The sequence below is a fragment of the Gastrolobium bilobum genome, unplaced genomic scaffold (genome assembly GCF_033153095.1).
Source record: "Gastrolobium bilobum isolate Gb01-03AN ecotype WA unplaced genomic scaffold, APGP_CSIRO_Gbil_v1 utg3533, whole genome shotgun sequence".
NCBI lineage: Eukaryota > Viridiplantae > Streptophyta > Magnoliopsida > Fabales > Fabaceae > Gastrolobium > Gastrolobium bilobum.
In genome coordinates, this window is record NW_026898215.1 from 271,615 (window position 1) to 294,263 (window position 22,649).

The following is a 22,649-nucleotide window of genomic DNA, read 5'->3' on the forward strand; positions in this document are numbered from 1 at the left end:
TCGTCCTGAATTTATTTCCGGCATTATTTTTTATCATTTGAGACCTTCTACGCTGTTTTTTCATGCCTAGGGACACGTGTTGGGTAATTTACTAATTTGCCCTTGGTACATATTTTGACCCTAATTTCAGGATTTTCGCTGATCCTACCCTTTTAACCCACATTATCACATAAAAATATATAATTAGAAATATGAGGTGTTATACCAAGACCTTCAATTTGATATTTCATACGCTTAATTTGAATAAAAAATTAGGAAGATATCAATTTTTGAAGATGCAACCTGAGACCTGATATGAATAAGGAAACAACACATAGTGATCCATTACAATTGTCAAATGGGCCAATCACAAGATCAAGGGCCAAGAAGTTTAAAGAAGCTCTTAGTGGGTTGATCAAGCAAATGTGGGCTAATCATGAAGACATCAAGCCCAAATTTATTCATGATCATAATTTAGTCAATGTCATCAATGCAAGGGAGGTTGAGTCAATTAATGCTTAGTGAGGCTGAAAGCATTTTCAATGTTATTAATGCTTAGTAGGGTTGATTCACATTTCCAACGTCATTAATGTTTAGTGGGCTGATTAGAGTCTCTTCCTTTTCCAAGTTGTCAACTTTATATTAGTGTCTTTTCATTTGTTAAGTCTTTTCCTATTCTTGGAGGGATGTTCCAAGTATAAATAAGGGAGGATATAACTCTTGTAATCAGATTTTGAAGTTATAATATAATAGAGAGGCTTATTCTCTTTGGTTCTTATCTAAAACTCTAAACTTATCAAGAAGTTTATTCTTGTGGCGTTCAAACGAGACTTATCACTCACCTTCTTCTTTCTTGAGTGTGGCGTCTTTATCCTTCTTATACCTTTGGTTCTTATCTTCCATAGATAACGGGTCAAGGTTCTTTATTTCTTGTTTTGAATTCCTGATTGTAGAAATGATCCTAACTAAATTGGTCTTGGGTCTCACTATTCTTGGTGAGGTTTATATCAAGACTAGTACCCAACAGGCCAGCTTTGGGCAGTCTCCACTCATTTCGATACACAGGGCGCTACACAACTTGAAATAACATCAAATTTTAGGAAAGTATAGCTGACATCCTAAGCTTTAAAATGAGGTATGTCATGCCTCATTTGGACGTCTATGGAGGGAGACATTGTCACCCAAAGTTAGACAAAAAACTGATCATTTTTTTAGAAATTTTGATGGCATCTCCTTTGTTTTATTAACTAATTCCCACTTACTCCAAGTGTGTTCTAATCTCCAAATAATACCTAATTGACCAAGGGTGGTGTTAGTATATGGATGTCCTAGAGACAATCTTTTTGATTAGATTAGGACATATGTGGAAACTTTATATTGTCGCAAATAAATTAAAAGCACACTTTATCTTGTTTCATATTTTGTCTCGATATTATAGTTAATATTTTATATGAGTAACTGGATGAACCCTTTGGAACAAAATAGGTATCTCTTGAGTATCTGTGATGAGATCACGATCATGAGGATTCAAGGATACTGGATGTTTATTTCTAATTTTATGTTCCTAGTCTAGAGACACTGAGAATGGGGATCAGTGATTTCGGGTAAGACTAGCACGACTTATCTACTTGTATTTGGATGCAAGGTAAAGACCTCATGAGCTACATATATGGAGATGTCTTAGCTAAAGTCGTGGGTGGACCTACAAGGGTATAACTCGCACTGAACAGACCCACAAAGAGACTCTTTGAGGAAATCTCACATAGAGTATCATTAGAGTAGTCTCTTTATATTTGGGTATGTCTTTCCTTAGACCAGAAGTTATTACCTAGACTGTGTTCTAGAAGGCATGCTTTGACTGTATACCTCGTCTGCCTGAAACATGGAGACTCATAGGTACACTGTTGGGCTTGTCTTGAAAGAGCACAGGGCTAGGGTGATAAGCTGAAGGAATTCCTCAAATCTCTGTGAGAGATTAGGTTATCTGTAAACCGGAGAAATCGGGATGACATTTACAGGGACTCGGGAATCTATGCATAGTAAAAGAGATCATGAGATGATCTTCCTTTAGAGTCAGTTAATTGAAGATTTCTTATTTCGAATAAAGCTTACCCTAAACCGCAAGGGTTGATACGTTTCCTTACCCTAGGTTTATTGGGAAGGTAACCGAGACGAAAGGAAATACATACGGCAACCAAATATATGTAATAGGATGATCATGTCATTAACCTAACTAGCTCTGGGGCAACAAAGCATTGCTAGTGCTCTGTGTTGTCATTAAATGGGTTGTGGGCTTTTTGGGCCCAAGCCCATTTATGTCAATGGCTATGTTGGGCCTAATGGGTCACACACTAACACCTTATTGTCATGACATAATAGCATAAAAGGTTTTGGGCCTAATAATGGTTGTTGGCCCAAGAAGAAGTTTAGATGCCCACCTAAGAAGGAAAGGGACGCATGTAATGTTGTAATAGGCTTGGATGGTCCAAGACATTATTAATTAATTTAATTAGTTAAATTAATTATCTAATGTTTAAATTAAAATTAAAATTATGAATTTTAATTTTGAATTTAATATTTGAATATTTAAATTATAATATTCAAATTTGAATTGGCTATGAAAGGAAGTTTCATAAGAAAATGAAAGGATAAAATCTTGATAGTATCTTGTCAAGATCAAATCCAAAGTATCAAGAGGAGATGTTTGAACATTATCAAAGATGATTGGGGGCGCTGATTTGGTGGCTTGATGATAGTCATTTAATCAACAAATCAAGGTCCATTCAGATTTGGTTAATTGTGGAAATATTTGATTTAGTTTATTCAATTTGAATTGCAACTAATCAATATTTTTGGAAAGAATTTTGGCTGATTGGGCGCACAAAAGGGCTGATCATATAATGATTATTTGATCAGAATTTTGACTAGGTGCAGACTTTGTTTTAAGAGGATAGAATAGGAGTTATGTTGACAAGATTTGATTTGCAACAACTCCACTCTTTCTTCCACAAATGGGGCGCTCCATGATCAGATTTTTAGTGAAAAATCTGATTCAAATTAATTCCTCTTTCATCTCCTTATATGTTTCCTTTTTGTGCTATTTTCTGATTAGGATTTTGGAAAATAAAAGGGCCATTCTCTCATACAACATGTACGACTTTTTGGAGAGATTACAAGCTGAAAATTCTCTCATCTAAACACCTTGAAACCTTGCCTCCTTCCTCTCCATAAGGGACGCCTAGCTTGCCTCTCTTGGTGTTTGTTGGTGGCCTTGAAGAAGGGTTCTTCCGTCTTGACAAAGGGTGGTGTGGATCAACATTAGAGGGCTTGTATCTTCAAGCCTCTCCTTGATCGTCTTCAAGTTTTGAACTCACAAACAAGGTAACATCATATTGTCATAAAGCATGATACTTGATTGCATGTGTAATTCCGCATAAGAAAAATTTTGTTTTTCCCTCTCACATGCTTCGGCCTTTAAGGCTAGTTACTTTCAGGTGGCACACAAGGTTCAACATACCTTGGTACTCTTACAATCCACAATAAACATTTACTTAAATCTTTGTTTATTCCACAAATTATCATCAACCACTTAATTGAAATATAAATTATTAATCATTTCAATCACATAATCCCATTTACATGCATTTCTCACAATTAAACAACATCATTACCTAAAATAGGCCTATTTCCCTTCTATCACATACATTCATACTTGATTACACAAGATCCTCAATATATCAATTTACATTTAAATCCACTATCAAATCTATTTCACCTTGATGCCAAAAAAACAATAAATACATAATCACTAGACTTAGCCCCAAAATGATACATGAACAAACCCTAGGCATGGTACATATCAATCATGCTATACTACATATTCATGCACTAAGTCTAGTATACCAAATGGAATCCCAAAATACATAAGGTGCAAAATGCATGGTGCACTCCAAAATACTCCACTCCATATCACTAGGTTGGCCTCTTGCCCAACACTCATGCAGCACCTCTAGATGAACCTGAAATAAGGCCCTATAACGCGGGGTGAGATATACAAATATATCTCAGTAAACTAAAGGTTTTGGAAGATCACTCCGCCCAATGGCTCACTCAGATATGCAATAGTAATAATACAGATATAAAGGGACATGCATAACAATACGACAATACGACATATGGCAATTTCAATCGGGTCCACATCCAAGAATATATCTCCGGGATATAATTCAAGAGACCCGTTGATATGAACTTCACCAAGAATAGTGAGACACAAGACCAATTTAGTTAAGATCATTTCTACAATCAGGAATTTAAAACAAGAAATAAAGAACCTTAACCCGTTATATATGGAAGATAAGAACCAAAGGTATAAGAAGGATAAAGATGCCACATCAAGAAAAAAGAATGTGAGTGATAAGTCTCGTTTGAACGCCATAAGAATAAACTTCTTGATAAGTTTAGAGTTTTAGATAAGAACCAAAGAGAATAAGCCTCTCTATTATATTATAACTTCAAAATCTGATTACAAGAGTTATATCCTCCCTTGTTTATACTTGGAACATCCCTCCAAGAATAGAAAAAGACTTAGCAAATGAAAATACACTAATTTAAAGTTGACAACTTGGAAAAGGAAGAGACTCTAATCAGCCCATTAAACATTAATGACGTTGGAAATGTGAATCAACCCTACTAAGCATTAATAACATTGAAAATTCTTTCAGCCCCACTAAGAATTAATTGACTTTGGAAATTGCTACTCATTCCACTCAACCTCCCTTGCATTGATGACATTGACTAAATTCTGATCATGAATAAATTTGGGCCTGATGTCTTCATGATTAGCCCACATTTGCTGGATCAACCCACTAAGAGCTTCTTTAAACTTCTTGGCCCTTGATCTTGTGATTGGCCCATTTAGAAATTGCAATGGATCACTAGGTGTTGTCTCCTTATTCATATCATTCCCTCCCTCTTCAAAAGGATTTGTCCTCAAATCTGCACCTACATCAAAAGGCCATAAATCAGGAACATTAAATGTTGCACTAACATTGTACTCACCTGGAAGGTCAAGCTTGTAGGCATTATCATTTATCCTCTAATCACATGAAATGGTCCATCATCCCTTGGAAGCAGTTTGGAACATCTTTGGACTGGAAATCTCTCCTTTCTCAAATGTAACCAAACCCAATCTCTTGGTTAAAAAACTACTTTCTTAATAACCTTAGTCAATGGAGCTGCTAGGCTACTAAAGTTCTTCACAAACAGTCTATAATAACTAGCCAGCCCATGAAAACTTCAAACTTCACTCACACAAGTAGGATTAGGCCAATCTTGAATTGCCTCTACCTTTTCTTCATCTACTTTTATCCCTTTAGAACTAACAGCAAAACCAAGGAACACAAGCTTGTTAGTACAAAAGGAATATTTTTTTAGATTGGCAACCAACTTCTCTTTCCTCAAAACATTCAAAACAAGTTTTAAATGCTCAACCTACTCATTCACGTTTTTGCTATAAATCAGAATGTAATCAAAGTATACAACCATAAATTTTCCAAGGAATGCACACAAAACATGATTCATCAACCTCATAAAGGTGATGGGTGCATTAGTTAAACCTAATGGCATAACCAACCATTCATACAACCCATATTTTGTTTTGAATGCAGTTTTCCACTTATGTCCTTCTTTCATTCTAATTTGATGATATCCACTACTAAGATCAATTTTAGTAAAAACACATGCACCATGCAACTCATCTAGCATATTATCAATTCTAGGAATGGGATGTCTATTGATGGGATGTAAATTCGTTCCCATCTAGGCCCATTTTGATGGCAAAATACCGCACGTTCCCTCATCTGATGCACAACTTCAGCATGAAAATCACTTGTTTTACACATTTGTGACAAAAACACAGTGGGGGAACGTATGGTGACGTATTCCTTAAAATATATTAAAAGGGGAACAGATTGAGAAGCATTTAATACATCTGCTCTACTTATTTAATGTCTCTGTACACTTTGCAGGAACGTAGATACAAAGTCTTCGAAAAGCAGAGGCGGTGCACCAACTAAGCACTAGGAAATGTGAAGAGCAGAGAATCAAGAGTTCTCATTGGCCAAAGAAGAAAGCAAAGCATGGGAAGAACATCAAAGAATGGCTAATCATCAACAAAGATTGTCCCATCCAGCAATTTGCACATCTTCTACACTCTATTGCCACCGCCATGCCCTTTCACGCAAGAACCAGCTCCAAAGGAATTACAAGACTGCCACTCCTCTTCTCCCTATAAATAGGACGTCCCACACACAAAAACATCATCGAATTCTGGAGGAATTGAAGTCCTACAGGAAGAAGATCACCTAGTAGTAGTAGCTTAGTTTTATTTAAGTTGTAACTGTAACTAAGTGACAACCCCTCTTTTCTTCTCTATATCAACCCTTAAGACTCCTCACGAGCATCAAACCATCCTTCTCCATTTTCAGTTTTTGTGTAAATTGTCTTTTAATTTAATATAATTGTTTCTTCTTTTTGTTTCCATTCGTTATCTCTAAGCTGAATCTCGGGTCTATGGGATTTCTGTTTCAAATATCAGCCATGGGCTGAACTATCTGTGGAACGGATAAACTACAAAACTCTTAAAGAACTATTTTCAAAACTCTTGACTAAAGCTTTTTGTATTTCTTTGGCTAAGTAAGCTATATTCATTGTGTATCAACGGAAATTGAACACATACTGATAAAGGAACTTCCATAAGGAAGGGATTTCAGACAGCTTAGCCATTGAGGGAAGGTAGTGTCATGGCAAAAACACTACTGGTCACCTTAGGAATAAGGGGCCAACTCGTCCATTTTAAGGTTCTGTACTAAGTACCTGTTGGAGTCAAGGGAGCCATAGGAATATGGAAACTTGTGAGCCATCTAGTCCATGAGCTGAGGAATCAGAGTTGGCAGATAAGAAACTGGGACAAAGCCAAAAAGTGCTAGGTCTTGAGTAGAGAAAATAGTTATTTAAGAATGGAGCAGTGAATCCGTTCCTTCTGTTAAACTGTTTTAAAACCATCCACTTGTTGTCTCTTCATTATAGTTATTTCTGTTTAAATATTTATACTTTATTTTAAGCTGTTATCTAACAAACTTCAATGAATATTATCTCACCTTCTTCTAATCAGGAAGGATCACATACATAACACAACGAGCAATTGTTTGTCATCAAATTGAACTTACTGTTTCTGAGGAACGTTGTCAAGACAGTAAGGAACGTTTGACCAGACAGTTCATTCACTAACTTTTCTTTTCATTTTCATTCTTTATAAAACAGTATAAGACAATATCTAGAGTTCTATCCTCGTAGGAATGATAATCTGGGCATTAATACACCCTTTATTACTTGATGTGTGCACTTGCGCACTTGGGTTGGAAGTAAGGGAGCGAATCTGTGTTCTGTTTAGAATAGAGGAACGTCCCCCATTATAACTTATCTTTTTCCACCATCAGCAAACCACCCAACATCTATACTTTACAATGATATTGTTGATGGCACGACCATCAACGCACATCCTCCAAGAACCATCTTTCTTAGGCACAAGCAATACTGGAACAGCACATGGACTCATGCTCTCATGCACATGCCCCTTTTGCATAACCTCATTAACTTGCCTTTGGAGTTCCTTTGTTTCTTCATGGTTGGTTCTATATGCTTCCCTATTTGGAATTGTTGCCTTTGGTATGAAATCAATTTGGTGCTCTATACCCCTTATTGGTGGTAAACCATCAGGTATTTCTTCAGGGAACAGATCCTCAAAATCCTGCGAAACAGAAACAATTGCACAAGGCAAAGAAGAATCAACTTCATTAGTGTTAAAGCAAGCCTCTTATACAAGAGTATAATCATAGGCTGTTTGAGGACCAATGTTTTGTTAATCTCACCAACTTTCACAAGGAAGTTCTCCTTTTTTCTCACTTTACTTTTATTTTATTTTCACTAAATCTGCTGTATATATAATTTGTGTTTATGGTTTATGAGTGAAGAGTCAGAAACAGACTCTAACCACTCCAGTGAAGTACCTGAGTTTCCCTTTGATCCTGAACTAGAACGTACTCTTCATAGAAGAAGAAGGAATCTTAGGGAAGAAATTCTTGAAAACATGGCTGATCATAACAATAATGAAGATATTCCTCCTGAACAAAATTTCAGAACTTTAGCTGCTCCTTTCAGGAGCAGACCAGACAGGGGAGTCATCCTCCCTCCTGTAGCACCCAATTTTGAACTGAAACCTATCATGTTTCACATGATTAGGGAAGCAGGGATCTTCAATGGACTCCCTGCGGAAGATCCTTACACACACTTCACCATATTCCAAGATATTTGTGATAATTTCAAAGCTGAAGGTGTGACAGAAGAAAGCATGAGAATGAGGTTATTCCCTCACTCCTTGGGCTTAAAAGCAAAAACATGGATGAAAACTCTCACCCCTGGATCAATCCACACATGGGAAGAGCTCTCTAACAAATTCATAGAGAGGTTTCTCCCCATGTCTCGACAAGCTGATGTTAGAGCAGAAATCTCTAACTTCAGAATGTTTTATGGAGAGAATCTATATGAGGCATGGGAGAGATACAAGGACATCATCAGGAAATGTCCAAACCATGGGGTAGAGAGTTGGGGAGTGTTGCAATCGTTTTATAAGGGACTTGACCATACTTCTCAATCTCATTTAGATTTTGCTGCATGAGGATATTTTTTTACAGGAACACTTGAATCAAGGTATGAAATCATAGAAGGAACTGCTGAAAGATGTCTCCAATGGCCAATAGACAGAGTGAACTTAGTAAGGAAGCCAGACATGCTAGAACTGGATAAACAAACTGCCATGGAAGACCAGCTAGCATCACTCATGAATGAAGTAAAGAACCTGAAAGTCAACCAAGCAGCACCAAGGATGGAAGTCTTGCAACTCACAGCAGCTGAAACAGAACCATGCTCAGCTTGTGGTGACCTTCATGACTCAACAGACTGCCCATCCGCTGCATTGGTATGTTATGCAGAAAATTTTGGCAATAGGAACTTCACCAGAGACAATCAGCAAGCAGTACGCAATACCAATTCCGTTTCTGGAGGAACTATATCCAAAGATCAGAACCATAACCCCCAATGGAGGCCACCCATGAACCAAAGACCATTCAACATTCAGAAGCAGTATTAGCAAGGCAGCAACAGTGGAACGTTTGAACCAAGGAGGAACAATTACGTTCCGTTCCACAGAGATGACCAACGCATCAATAGCCTGGAAAACTATGTCAAAGAATATGTCTCCAGGAATGATGCGGTGGTCAGGAACATTGAGTCCCATCTGGGACATATTGCTGCCAATCTTCAAACAAGAACACCAGGATCACTGCCAGGGGACACTGAAGTTCCCTCAACCACTTCTGAATCCACTTGAGAGGTAAGTACCATGTCTAGCTAAAGACATTAAACTAAGCGCTGACTGGGAGCAACCCAGTGTATGCATTTGCTCTCTGACAAAGTGCAGAGTTTTGGGGTGGTTATCTTCAACCACATAGCTCCCAAAAGGAGGGAACTTCTGATGTTCTACTCTAAAAAGTCCAAATAAGATACGTTCCGTTCCAGGAACGTAGTTTTGGGGTGGTCCCTGACCACACAATCCCAATTAATAAAAAAATAAATTTGTTTATATATATTTTGCAAAGTTATTATTTTAGTAAATAATAAGTAGTTAGGTGATAGGTTAGTATGTCCCATTTCCTTTAGTTAAATTAGATTTACAGTTAACACCTTTGTATGTTATTTTTTCTTTTTATTTAGTTGTTTATTTATTTATTTAGGAAAAGACAAAGGGAACGTTCCCTGGGTTAGGAGATAAGAGTGACTGGGACACCTGTCCCTGCTGAGTCACTTAAAAAAGGGTACGCAGCCATATCAAATTTGCATTCATTGCAAATCTTGAAAACGTGCTCAGAAAAAGAAACCGTCTCCTCAACCATTAAAACAGCTGCACCCTTTTCTTTTCCCTCTCTCCCACTTCCTGACCTAAATTGTTCCATCTTCTCGCACTCATCACCATCAGTAACTGGTCAGTAACTGCTGACAACTCGTTCTGTAACGTCCTCATTCCACTACCTCTTCGACCTCCTCTCCTCAACCTCCACGTCCCAGAAAACTCTTCGTTTTCCTCCTCCATTTTCTATTTAAACCCAACCTTTCCTTTCTTCGAGTTTTACTACTTCCATTTAACTCAGAAGTTGTTCTCCCTCTACATTGTGCCCTAACCTCCTTTCTGCTAAAAATGACTAAGCTATCAGTAAATGTGACTCCTATGGCCAGCCGTGGCCAAAAACCAGAGCTCACTGAACCCATCATCCATCTGTACCCAGAAAGAAACATATCCATGCAGCAGGACAAACTGGTTCTGCCACCATTCGTAAAGAAAACCTTGATCAACCTCAAGTGGCTTCGTTTTGCCACTGACGATCGAGAGATGAATGTCTCCATGGTGGGAGAGTTCCTGTACCAGACGAGGAGGCTACCCCTCAGAAGAAAACCACAAAGGTCACTCCTTCAAAATCCCCCACTTCTGCCCACGTTCCGGCAGGAAGAACTATCCCTCCTCCTACCAAGGTAAAGAAGGATGCCCTTGTTGCTACTAATGGCAAACAAGGCAAGAAGAAATCTTCTGCCAAAGCTCCCCCAAGAAAGGGGGAACGTTCGAGTCAGAGGCTGAAGAGGGTTATCAGCAGCAAAAGGCCAGAGGGAGCATCCTCTGAAAAACCCATCACCTTCTCTGACAAGGAGGATGAGAGTGATGACAATGAGCCTTTAGCAAAGGGGCTGAAGGCAGGCAAAATGTCAGCACCCAAATCAGCTGCTAAGGAGACGTCCCCAAGCAGTTCAGACTCCACATTCTCTGACATTCCGTCCCCACCATGTAACATCCCGTATAATTAGGAACATATGTAAATTATAATTAAGAATGTGAAGCATGTTTGAAATTCGAATTAAATTTTGAGTATGGGGTGGAATTAATTTAAGTAGGAAAATTATTTTATGTCGATAATATAAGTGAATATATGTGTGTACTTTAAAAGATTCATGATACTAGTTAAGAAATGATAGTATTAAGTTCAATTATAATTTATTGAGAAACCCTAATCCATAATTAATGGGAACACGAAATAATAAGTAATAATCTATTAATTGAGATAGTTGACTCATTAGGAAGCTAATTATAATGCCACGGTGGTTGTCGATGTTGGTCTTGAATTAATAATCGAAGTATATATAAGCTTGGAATATTTTAGGTACTCTTTATGAAAACACTAGTACAACTTAGTGGATACATAAAATCATATGATTTATGGAAAATTTTGGGTCCAATTCCCTACTGGGCCACGGCCCAAACTCACTAAAATAGGTGTGTAAGTCAGCCATATGTTTTTTTTTTTCTCCTCTAATGATACTTAGATTATCCAAGTAAATCTGCATGCATGTAAATTGATTGGCCAAGAGTTGACACATGTTCAACCTTATCCCTCCTAATCCTTGCGCATAGGGAGAACAAGTAATTCTGATTTTTATCTCTTGAAGTCACATCCAGAATTCAAGTAACCCCTTTCTCCTTGCGAGGCCGCACTCTTCCATAGAGGAGACATCATCATCTAGTCTAACATTCTGCCCTCCTTTAAACCATGCACAAAGACCCAAAGCTTGCTTGCTGCTTCCCTTCCTTATTCTTCAGTAGAAACCATGAGCCATTAGAGAGGAGAACCACCAGTTTAGCTTTCTTCTTCTCTCCTTTACTGATTCGGTCAATAGCAGTAACCTAGGGGACGGCAACAAGAGCGCAGCATCCACCCCTTCCCTTGTTCGGCCAGAGGCAATCTCTAGGAGCTAGGATTGAGTCACCCCATTGCATGCAGCTGAACACCCAATTTACTACAAGGAGGATCATTGTCCTTAATTCTGTCGTGTCCCTCATTGCATGTTAGAACCAGAGTGTGAGGATCCAAGCACCAGGCTTGGTGGCTGTCTCCCTAATTTTGGGCGAATTTTGCTGTGCATACAAAGAGGTATGGACCTAACTTCATGTCCCTTTAACCCCATCTGTTCGGCTACCGTGTGCTAACGGAGGACGTACTTGGTTTCTGTAAATTTCTCCACTGTTTGGTTAGGCCGCTGCATATAAATTAGGAGGTGCCTGTTGTCATATTCGTTTATTCTCTGTCCAGCTTTAAGTAAAGCAATTGGCCCTTAATACTTGTGAATATAAAGAATAAATTTTGAGCTTGGAAAGAAATGTCCCCATCGCTGGTTGGAATGGGTTGGATTGCCCCTTTGATTAGAAAATTTAATTGTCTTGGCATGTGTTAAAGAATACTGAGGCAGCATGCTGTTTTGTAATTAACCATAATTAAATGGTAGAAGAAAGCATGCTAAAGACTTTATTTTATCACACTTAAGCTTTGTCGAAGATGTTAGGCATAACAGAAATTGGAAGTATCAATATAATAGCTTAAAAACCGAACGGACATATCTTGGGGAACTGGGATTTTGGTTACTTGATAACGTATGATAAGGTAACCTTGAGTCAGAATAATAATTCAATTAAAAACCTGGGAAACCGATTATAATCCAAGTATTTAGGAGAATGGAAGTGCTATGCAATGTATAGGAAAGCATGAAATGAATTCTGACTTGTAATATTTGTATCTAGGTGTGCAAACCTCGTAGGGAATGGACTGTGTATTGTCTGAACTCATGTTATTTTGGTTTTAAATTGTCAAGGCAATTCTGCTATTAAAATTCGGAATTTCTTTGTTAGCTATTTTACCGCCATCTTGCGAGTTCCGTTTCTGGGGCTACGGAACTCCGAATGAGCTATATTTTATATATATGTGAAGCCCTAGATGTGTACTTTCTCTGCGTCAAAGAAAATTCTGGAAAACAGTTGAACTCGATTTTATAGAAATTGTACAAGTCAGGAATGTATAGATTGGCGGACAGTATGTCTTAGAAAGGAATGGAGAAAAGCTATAAGTATGGTGGAGGGTTAGACCCGCTATTATTCCTATGTTCCAGATGGTCCCTTTTTAGTCCTTTTCCCCTTCATTTCCCCCCCTTCTTCTTGTCCCTTTCTTTTTTACTTTTATTTATTTATATATACATATTTTTATTTTATTTTATTTTATTTTATTTTATTTGTGTATTTTTATTTATTTATTAATTTTTTAATTTTTTTATTTTTTTATTTTTTTATTTTTTATTTTTTATTTTTTTTATTTTTTTTTTACTTTTTTTCAACCGTTTTGTATCTTTCATGTGGGTTCATCTACCACCGATCCCAATTAATTTGGGATAAAGGTGTTGTTGATGTTGATGTTGATGTACAAGTCAGGAAGGTTTTAAATTTTAAAAGAAAAGTGTATAGTTTTAGCAAAGCTAATTTGTGAGCATGGAGATAGCTCTCTTTAACTTCTGTTGGTCTGTTCCCTTGGACTAGCTTTCGAACCTAGCCATGCATGTGGTAATTATCATTTGGGCAGAATGTTATAAACTCTTGGTCGCCCCTTAAGTCATATAGAAAGTGTTAGGTAGATTAGAATTTGATGCACCTTGTCGATGGTTGCAAACCGAATTAAATTGCATAGAGATTTATATTAATGTTAATTGTTAATCTTTGGCAAAACTAAAGTTAAATCAGAAAATTAAATAACAGGTATGCATGGTAAATTGGTTAGAAGTCTTGTATTGAAAGCCCGGAAAGTACATGCATTTTATTAGAATAGTAGATGTGAATTCTGATTGTTGGTACCCAATGTTTAGGTGTGCTAACTTCTAAAAGTGTGGGCCGATTGGTGATGCTTTGATAAAATAAAATGTTAAAGACTCGAGGTATGTGTTAGGCGATATTATCTGATGTGACTATTGACTAGTGTATGAATTGTGAATTGTTGCTCACATGTGCCTTATGATTATTCTGCCATAAATGATGAAATTATTCTGCCTATGGAAATGTTATGATTATGGAAATTCTGTTATGAAAAGAAAGAATGGCTTGGCAGTATGGCATCCAATGTACATGAAGTATATGTTATGAAATGATGATATATGCATGCACCGTACATCATACCGCACTTGTCTTTCTGTTTGTGTGTGACAGCATAGCATGGCATGCATGTACCAAATTCATGTTAGTCTTGAGTCTTAGAATAGTTATATATATAGGACCATGTGATTGAGCACGCATCATATAGGCATCCCTTGATATCAGGGTACTGGGACAGTTGGCGTCAGTCCGCATAGGCCATAGTGGAATTCCCCAAATGATGGTGTCATGCATGGAATTTCCACTGTGATGGCACGCGCACGACGGTGCTAAGAGCGTGATGAAGGTGTTATATACGCAATATGATATATGATGAAAAGGATATATGATGAAAATGTTATATGATGAAAAGGATTTCATGTTTGAAGCGACTGTATATAATTTTGTGCCTAGTTTAATATTGTTGCATTATTGGTTTTGTTGCCACACTACTGGGATTTTTCTCACCCCTTTGGGGCTGCTATTTTTATAAAATGGCAGGAAAACGTAAAAGCTTTTGAGGACTTGGATATTTGCTGTTGGTTTCTACTATTGGGCATGCTGCTTTGATTGTATTATTTTCATGGATGACTGTACTAATTGTGGATGTTTAAATTATTAGTGAACTATGTTTGCATTTTGTTTTAAGACTTTTAAGAACAGCAAGTGTTTTGAAACGAATTTCAGAACCGTTTTTACGAAAACTGATTCATGACGTTTTGAAAGCTAAGTTAAAACTGTTTGTGCGAGCATTTTGTAGGTTGGCGTCCCGGGGCTACGGACCTCTGATTTTCTTATAATTTATATGCACGTGTAGCCCAAGGTGTCTAGTTTCATTATATATAAACCTTTCAACGAAATTCTGAAAGCTCGATTTATTATGATTTTTGCAAGTCAGGTCGTTTGATATAAATTCACTGATTTTAACTCTCGCCTTACGAGTTATGTTTCGAGGGGCAAACTACCTCCAAATTACTATTATTTTATATGAACGTGAAGCCCCGAATGTCTAGTTTCTAGATTACCAAGAATATTGTTTTGAATTGTTGAAGTGAATTTTATACGAATTTTTAAAGACAGCAAGGTCTGCCAGGAAAATTATATTTTCAGTAGTTGAGAAATTTTGAAAGTGTACTCTGATTTTTGTGACGAACCCGATTTCAATTATAAGTTTTAATTGGCATTGTAAAAGTGATTTTCAGTCTCTAAAAATGATTAAAGGACTCTAATCCGCTTAGCAAACAACTCTCTTGGATGCATACAAGGGAGGGTGTTACACACCACCTGCTCACTCTCCACCAAGACATATCACCCCATAACCCTCTCCTAGGCAACAACAAGAAGAGGGAAGAACAGAAAAAGAAGCAGCATCTGCTGCGGGAACTACAGTGGCTAAGCAAGAGGCTCAGCCACAGAAAGAAAAATGACAGAGGAAAGGGGATTCTTGTGGAATCCCCTAAAAAGAAGAAAAAGTCATCCGCCCCCAGGCAAATTAGTCTGGAAGGGCCCCTCTTGTATCCTGTTAACCGTCCTGACACCACTGGGGACGAAGCTCTAGCCAGAGCTTTAGCAGAGGAAGAAGGGATGGTAGTCCCCCCACTGATGGAGGAACACACTGAAGCAATGCCCTCATCATCCAAAACACCAGAGGCTGCCACCAAACAAGCACCTGAAGCACCTCGGGATGTTGGCTGCAGACAGCAGCAAACCCAGCAGAAGTCATCCCCTGCTACAGTAATCCCCATCCCAGCTAGAAAGAGATCACAAATTGGGATTGTTGAAATTTTTGAGATGATGGGGAAGAAGATAGAAAAATTGCTGTCAGCAAAGCAATCCGTCCCCCAACTTGACATGACAAGCACCAATGAAGAGTTGAAGGCTCTAAGGGACGGATTGGATCAACTCTCCTCTGCCTTCAACACATTTCAAGAACAGCAGAAGGAAGAGAGAGAGCAACAGCTCAGCACCATCAGGACAACAATCCAAGGAACCAGTGTTGCATTCTGTGAGGCAACACTCCAAGTTGTCAAAGGAGAAATCAGAAGAGCAGCTGACTCCCTCATCCACTCCAACTCCATGCATAACTACAGAGCTGAACACCTGTTGATTAAGCTCCTCCTCAAGCACTCTGAAGAAAGAAAAGAAACCAAAGAAGCCATCAAGGCCTTTGGAACTTATCTGGAGAGGAGAATCTATGAGTTGGAAATAAGATTACTGGATGTTGAGAAGCAAGTTATCCATTTTCGTACTGGCAGAACCATGATGAGGTTCACCATCAATTACCTGGTTGCAGTCATCAACGATCTACTGAAAGTTGCTGAGAAATGGCTACCCGCAGCTGAAGTTTTAAGATTGAGAGATCAGCTCAGAAGGAGATCTCTGACACAAGAAGAAATTGATGAGGCTAAAGAAGCTGAAGCTGCCAAAAAGAACCTGGACAAGAAATGTCCCCAATGAAAAGGAGAAACCCTCCTAATTGTTAAATTCTAGTTTATTTTCAGTATTGTTTATTTTCTTTCCTTTTTTTTCGTTCCTTTGTAAATAAACTTTTTGCAATGAAAAAGACTTTTTGATCGAATTGCACGTACAGACATTTCAGTTATAGTATTAGGGTTGTACAATTTAGAAATAGTCAACAACACGAAACACAAAGTCACTGATTAATCATGCTTATTCTTTCTCTGAGTACTTGAAATAGAAAAAGTGCAGGGAATTTAATCCTCGGATTTTTGAAGGAAGCTGATCTGTGTGAACTAAAGCTGGTAAGGAACGAAGAAAAAGACCAAACACTCACTTATGAGAGCGTTCCTGAGGTGTCACCACAATGAAACTTCTAAACTTTCCTTGATGCTGCCAGTACTGCTGAAGAACAGATGAATTTCACTAACAAGGATCAAACAGAACCACACACTCACCTCCACTCCATCATACCCCTCCTGGTCAACCAAAAAGGACAAGGAACAGATCCAAAAATGAACAAAAAGGACAGAAGAAAGAAAAGCAAAGAAAAGGGGAACATCCATTCAAAAGAATATAAGAAAACCTTCCTCCAAAAGGGGAAAAAGGTACAAGAAAATGTGTTCCCTCAAACAGAAAAAGTCCAAGTTCAAAGGCACAAAAGCAAACGTTCCTTGACCCCATAACTCAGACCACCATTCTTCCACACTTCCATACACTCATCCGTCAAGGATCCTTGGAAGGGAAGACAATTGTACTTATAGGAAAACAGCAGAAAGGCAAGTTCTGAAGAATCACATCCAGGAATGGACAGAGCAAACACCAAACCCTGAGTGATAGTGAGACAGAAGATCAGCAACCTTCACTTATCTTGGAACAAATTCTTCTTACTTTTTACCTATGGAGAGTAGCTTATTTTTTAAAAAGCTTATGATTGCTCACTGGCTCAAGCTCCTTTCTGTTGAGCTATTCTTTGAAATTGGGTAGCCCAATACAATATTTCTGAGTTGTTTGAGGACAACCAACAGTTTAGTTTTGGGGTGTTTGATGGGACGTAAATTTGTTCCCATCTAGGCCCATTTTGATGGCAAAATACCGCACGTTCCCTCATCTGATGCACAACTTCAGCATGAAAATCACTTGTTTTACACATTTGTGACAAAAACACAGTGGGGGAACGTTTGGTGACGTATTGTAACTGATAACTCATATTTTGTTACACTTATTTATTACTCTTGGTTGGTATTTTTATGATTTATTTGAATTAAATAAAGGTCTTTTGGGTCAATTCACAATTCTAGATTTTAGTTGGGTTTAATTGATTTTTGTCATAATTTTCCAGATTTACACTACTTCCGTATTTTGACCATATCTCACTCTACAGATGTCCGATTGACTCCGATCTTGTTGCTTTTTGCAGCTAACAGATAGGGCTACAATCGCTATTTCATCTACTGAAGCCCAATTCAGACGGGAAGATGGTCGAAACTTGATCTCAAGATGACGTGTTTTGCTGGAATTTTATTTTGACGTTTGAACTTGTAATTCACATTAGGACCCAATGTGTTTAGGGCCCAAGGCCATGTTTTGTTATTTTATTTTATTTTATTCAGCTTTTATTTTATGTTTGGGCTGAAGCGGTGAAACCCTAGCCGTCCTGCGTGACGGCTATTTAAGGGAGACTCTAGGAAACCCTTCAGCAGTCAGTTTCTACAACAGAAAAGTTCTCTCTGAGTTTTTATTCAATTCTGTTCTTCATCTTTTTCTTCCTCTTCTTTTTATTTTAATCATGTTTACCTTAGCCATGCGAGGCTAAGAACCTTTTAATCAACCTAAGGGTAATGGATTCCATGGATTAGTCTTGAGGATCTGCGTTTATTTCAAATCAGTTTTGTTTCCCCTCCCAACTCAGATTGATATCGTGCGATCGTGGATATTTAATCTGAGGTTCGCGATTGCGATTATGGAAAGGGATTAATCATCAGATTTGATGATTAGGTTGATTGACCCTATGACCTTAAATTAAGCGGGCTCATACTCTGCGATTGTATGAGTAGAAGCATCATCTTTGATCAAATGCTAAGCGATCGCTTAGAGAGGGTTGTCAATTGGAAATAAGGATTCTGATTCGATTGACAAATCAATCACGATTCTGATATCCTCTTATCCGAGGAAAGACGTCCATGGAACCCAAACCTTAGGTTGGTTATTTTTAATTACGAATTTTACATACAATTTTACATTCTGCCTTTTTAATTATTGAATCAAAATCCAAAACCCCCTTTTTATTTTCTGTCATCGTAAGCGATTTTTACCCAAGCAATTTCCTTGAGAGACGACTTAGGGTTTGCACTTTACTACAAAATTTTCTGAACCCTAAAGAATTAATTTTTAATTTGCGCGAGTTCGACAGCTCGTGTCAAATTTGGCGCCGTTGCCGGGGAAATTGCATCGGTCTAAATCCTTTTCTGATTCTTGATCATCTTCTTCTTCTTTAATTTTCGTTTTTTTTTCTTAAAAAAAAAATTCTTCAATTTTGATTTTGATTTTTCTTTTTCTATTTCTGTTTCTATATATATTTTTTATTCTAATTAGTGAATATTAACAATAGATTAGATTTTGTTAGTATTTTGATTAGATTAGACTAGATTTTATTTTCAATCATTCCCAATCTTTTCATTTTTTATTTTTTTATTTTTTTTTTAAGATTTTCTTAGATATTGTTAGATTATATTATATTTTGTTAGATTTTGATTAGTTAGATTAGATTTTGTTAGATTTAGTTTCCTTTTATTTTTATTTTTATTTTTCATTTTATTTATTTTATTTTATTTTATTTTATTTTATTTTTATTGTTATTTTTATTTTGGTTCTTTTTGCTCTTTCTTTCCTTTTATTTTATTTTATTTTATTTTTATTTTTATTTGATTTTTTTTATTTTTATTTTTATTTTTTTCCTAATTCTTTATTTTTTATTTTTTATTTTTTATTTTATAATTTAGGAAGTTTTGTTATAATTTAGGAAGTTTTGGTCACAATAAAAAAAACATGGATAATAGAAGCTTAAGGCAATTGACTGCACCTGATGTTAAATATCAGTCTTTTTGCATTCGTTATCTTGATACTGGTTTTAAACTTAAGTCTGGTCTTATCCATTTGCTTCCCAAGTTTCATGGTCTTGCAGGTGAAGATCCATATAAGTATTTGAAAGAGTTTCATGTAGTCTGCAACACAATGAAACCGCAAGGAGTTGATGAGGAGCAGGTCAAACTGAGAGCCTTTCCTTTTTCCCTCGATGGAGGAGCTAAGGATTGGTTGTACTACCTTCAGCCTTCATCTATCGAGACTTGGAATGACATGGCCAGATTGTTTTTGGAGAAGTTTTTTCCGTCCTCAAGAGCCACTTCAATCAGAAAGGAGATAAGTGGCATAAAACAAGCAAATGAGGAAAACTTGCATGAGTACTGGGAGCGGTTTAAAAGACTTTGTGCAAGCTGTCCACATCACCAGATTCCGGAGCAATTGCTGATTGTCTACTTCTATGAGGGATTGCTACATATGGATAGGAACCTGATTGATGCTGCCAGTGGAGGAGTTCTTGTTAACAAAACACCCAATGAAGCTAAGGCGTTGATCTCAAACATGGCTGCAAATGCTCAACAGTTTGGAACGAGAGCCAATAGCAGTGCTGTGTACCAGGTGCAAGAAACTCCGACCCAGCCTTCAGCAGTGGTATCAAGTGCTGACAATCAGCGAATTGAAAATAGACTTGATGAATTGGCAACCATGGTGAGACAGTTGGCAGTTACCCAGACAGTCCAGACTTCTGCTCCAATGTTCGGCAATCCATGTGGCATATGCAGTGACCATTTTCACCCCATTGATGCTTGCCCTTCTCTACAAGAGGGCTCAATTCCTGCAGACCAGTCAGTAGCTGCAGTCTTTCCTGGGAAACCACAGTTCCAGCAGCAGCAGAATTATCCATTCTCCAACACTTACAATCCTGGCTGGAAGAATCATTCAAACCTCGAATGGAACCAGAATCAGCAAAATGTTCCATATCAGCAGAGTCAACAAAATTTTCCATACCAACAGAAGCAGCAGTTCATTCCACAGCAGAGACAAAACTTCCAGCAACCTGCTCCTCAACAGTTGCAACAACAGCCACCAGTGCAGCAACAAAACAGTGGCAGTGGTCCTTCTTTGGAGGACTTAATGAAACAGATGGCCACCAACAATCTGGAGTTTCAACAGAGGACAGAATCTACAATCCAGAATTTGAAGACACAGATCGGGCAATTGGCGACATCAATGAACCAGGCCCAACCTTCCAGCAGCTTCCTTCCATCCCAAATAGTTCCAAATCCAAAAGGAAGCGGAAATGTGAGTGCTATTACTCTGCGTTCTGGAAAGCAAATGGAGGAGCCAAACCAAGCTGCTGTTGAGTCATCTAAAGGAGGTGACACTAGTTCCAAGAAGCAGAGCACTGATACATCTGATGTCCATATCCCTCTGCCTTTCCCTCAGAGAGCCACTCAGTCCAAGAAGCAATCAGCAAAGGCTCAAGATAAAGAGATACTTGACACCTTCCGAAAAGTTGAGGTGAACATCCCTCTTCTGGATGCAATACAGCAGATTCCGAGATATGCCAAGTTTCTAAAGGAGTTGTGCACCAACAAGAGGAGACTGAAAGGAGATGAGCAAGTTAACCTGAGTCAGAATGTATCAGCACTCATCCAGCCTATGCCTAAAAAATGTCAAGATCCAGGGACATTTACTATCCCTTGTGTAATTGGCAATTCTGTTTTTCATGATTGCATGCTAGACTTAGGAGCTTCCATCAATGTTATGCCTGCATCTGTGTTTAAGTCTCTTGGTCTTGGTCCTTTGCGTGCTACTAGTATTGTGGTTACATTAGCTAACATGAGTAGTATTCACCCATTTGGTTTGATTGAGGATGTATTGGTCAGAGTTAATAATCTGATTTTTCCTGCTGACTTCTACATTTTAGAAATGGAGAGTGAGACTGCTACTAATAGATCACCAATTATACTTGGTAGGCCTTTCATGAGAACAACTAGGACCAAGATAGATGTTCATTCTGGTACTCTATCCATGGAATTTGGTGATAGCATTTTACATTTTAGTATATTTGATTCCATGAAGCATTCTAAGGTTCAGGTAGATCATTCAGTTTCATGCATAAAAGTGATTCATGATGTGGCTGATAAGGTTGATTCTGAATTGATTAGTGATTGTGCATTACCTGTGGATTATGACTTGCCTATTAATGTTAATTCTGAATGTGTACTAAATGTGAGGTTATGCAAGACTCCCCATTCTGGTAATGATTTTGATGATCCTAACTCTCATGGACCCAAGATGAAATGGGTACCAAAAAGTTCTTCCTCTGTTTTTAGTATGCAGAAAAGTTTGCGTAAGGTTGGAAGAAAGGATCAAGAGAAGAAGAAATACACACAGAAAAGAAAGCCCCCAAAGTTGCGTGATAAGCAGATGGGGAAGACTTGCACAATGATTGGCCATCACCTCAAAGTTGTTAATGAATGACCCCAGAAGCAACTTGTGGAGACAGAGGCTCTGCTCATTGATGCTACTTATCCTCCTTAGGGAGTTCAGGGAGTCTTCTTCCCTCTTTTTCTTTTCTTTCTGTTATTTGCATTTTTCTTTTCCTTTCTTTATTTCAGTCTTTGATTTTCATAGGTAGATTTTCCTTTTCTTTCTGGTAATTATTGAGTGGTACATGGAGTAGACTTCGATCACAGTGTTTGATAGCACAATCTGTTAGGCTTTGATCTCGATTCTTGGATTACAACTACCTGTTGATTGATTCTGTGCTGTTGATTGCATGACTTGGTTTACCCTTGTGAGGTTTTGAGCCCGCATACATGGCATATCTTCTGGCCATGCTTTCTTTCTTGTGTGTTTCTGCTCTTGATTGTTGTCCTCTAGAACTTGCTCTTGTTCTTTTTGAAACTGCATTTTTCACTTGCATGCATGAATATGATTGAGGCATTCTTTCTTTTCTGTACCCACTTTAGCCAGATAGTCGTCCCTTATATTATTATCCCTTGGCGAGCCCCTTTGAGCC

At 37.8% G+C, this 22,649-nt stretch overlaps 1 protein-coding gene, 1 long non-coding RNA gene and 1 other non-coding gene across 4 annotated transcripts; 2 read left to right on the top strand and 1 right to left on the bottom strand.

The window, feature by feature from the left end:
• Positions 1-8,527: 8,527 nt before the first annotated feature.
• LOC133313919 (small nucleolar RNA R71) lies at positions 8,528-8,634 on the bottom strand. The gene has a single exon (XR_009751870.1). It is a non-coding gene; the product is annotated as a small nucleolar RNA R71 (small nucleolar RNA).
• A 2,961-nt stretch (positions 8,635-11,595) lies between these two features.
• On the top strand, positions 11,596-18,266 carry LOC133313912 (uncharacterized). 2 transcript variants are annotated; one of them, XR_009751868.1, is made up of 3 exons: positions 11,596-12,068; positions 13,822-13,890; positions 17,961-18,266. It is a non-coding gene; the product is annotated as an uncharacterized LOC133313912 (long non-coding RNA). The 2 variants fall into 2 exon arrangements; XR_009751867.1 differs by lacking the exon at positions 17,961-18,266 and adding an exon at positions 14,585-14,967.
• Positions 18,267-19,588: 1,322 nt separating this feature from the next.
• Positions 19,589-22,108, top strand: LOC133313909 (uncharacterized). Its single transcript, XM_061515321.1, has one exon. It carries the CDS (start codon positions 19,589-19,591, stop codon positions 22,106-22,108), a length of 2,520 nt encoding a protein of 839 aa, XP_061371305.1.
• Positions 22,109-22,649: the final 541 nt, after the last annotated feature.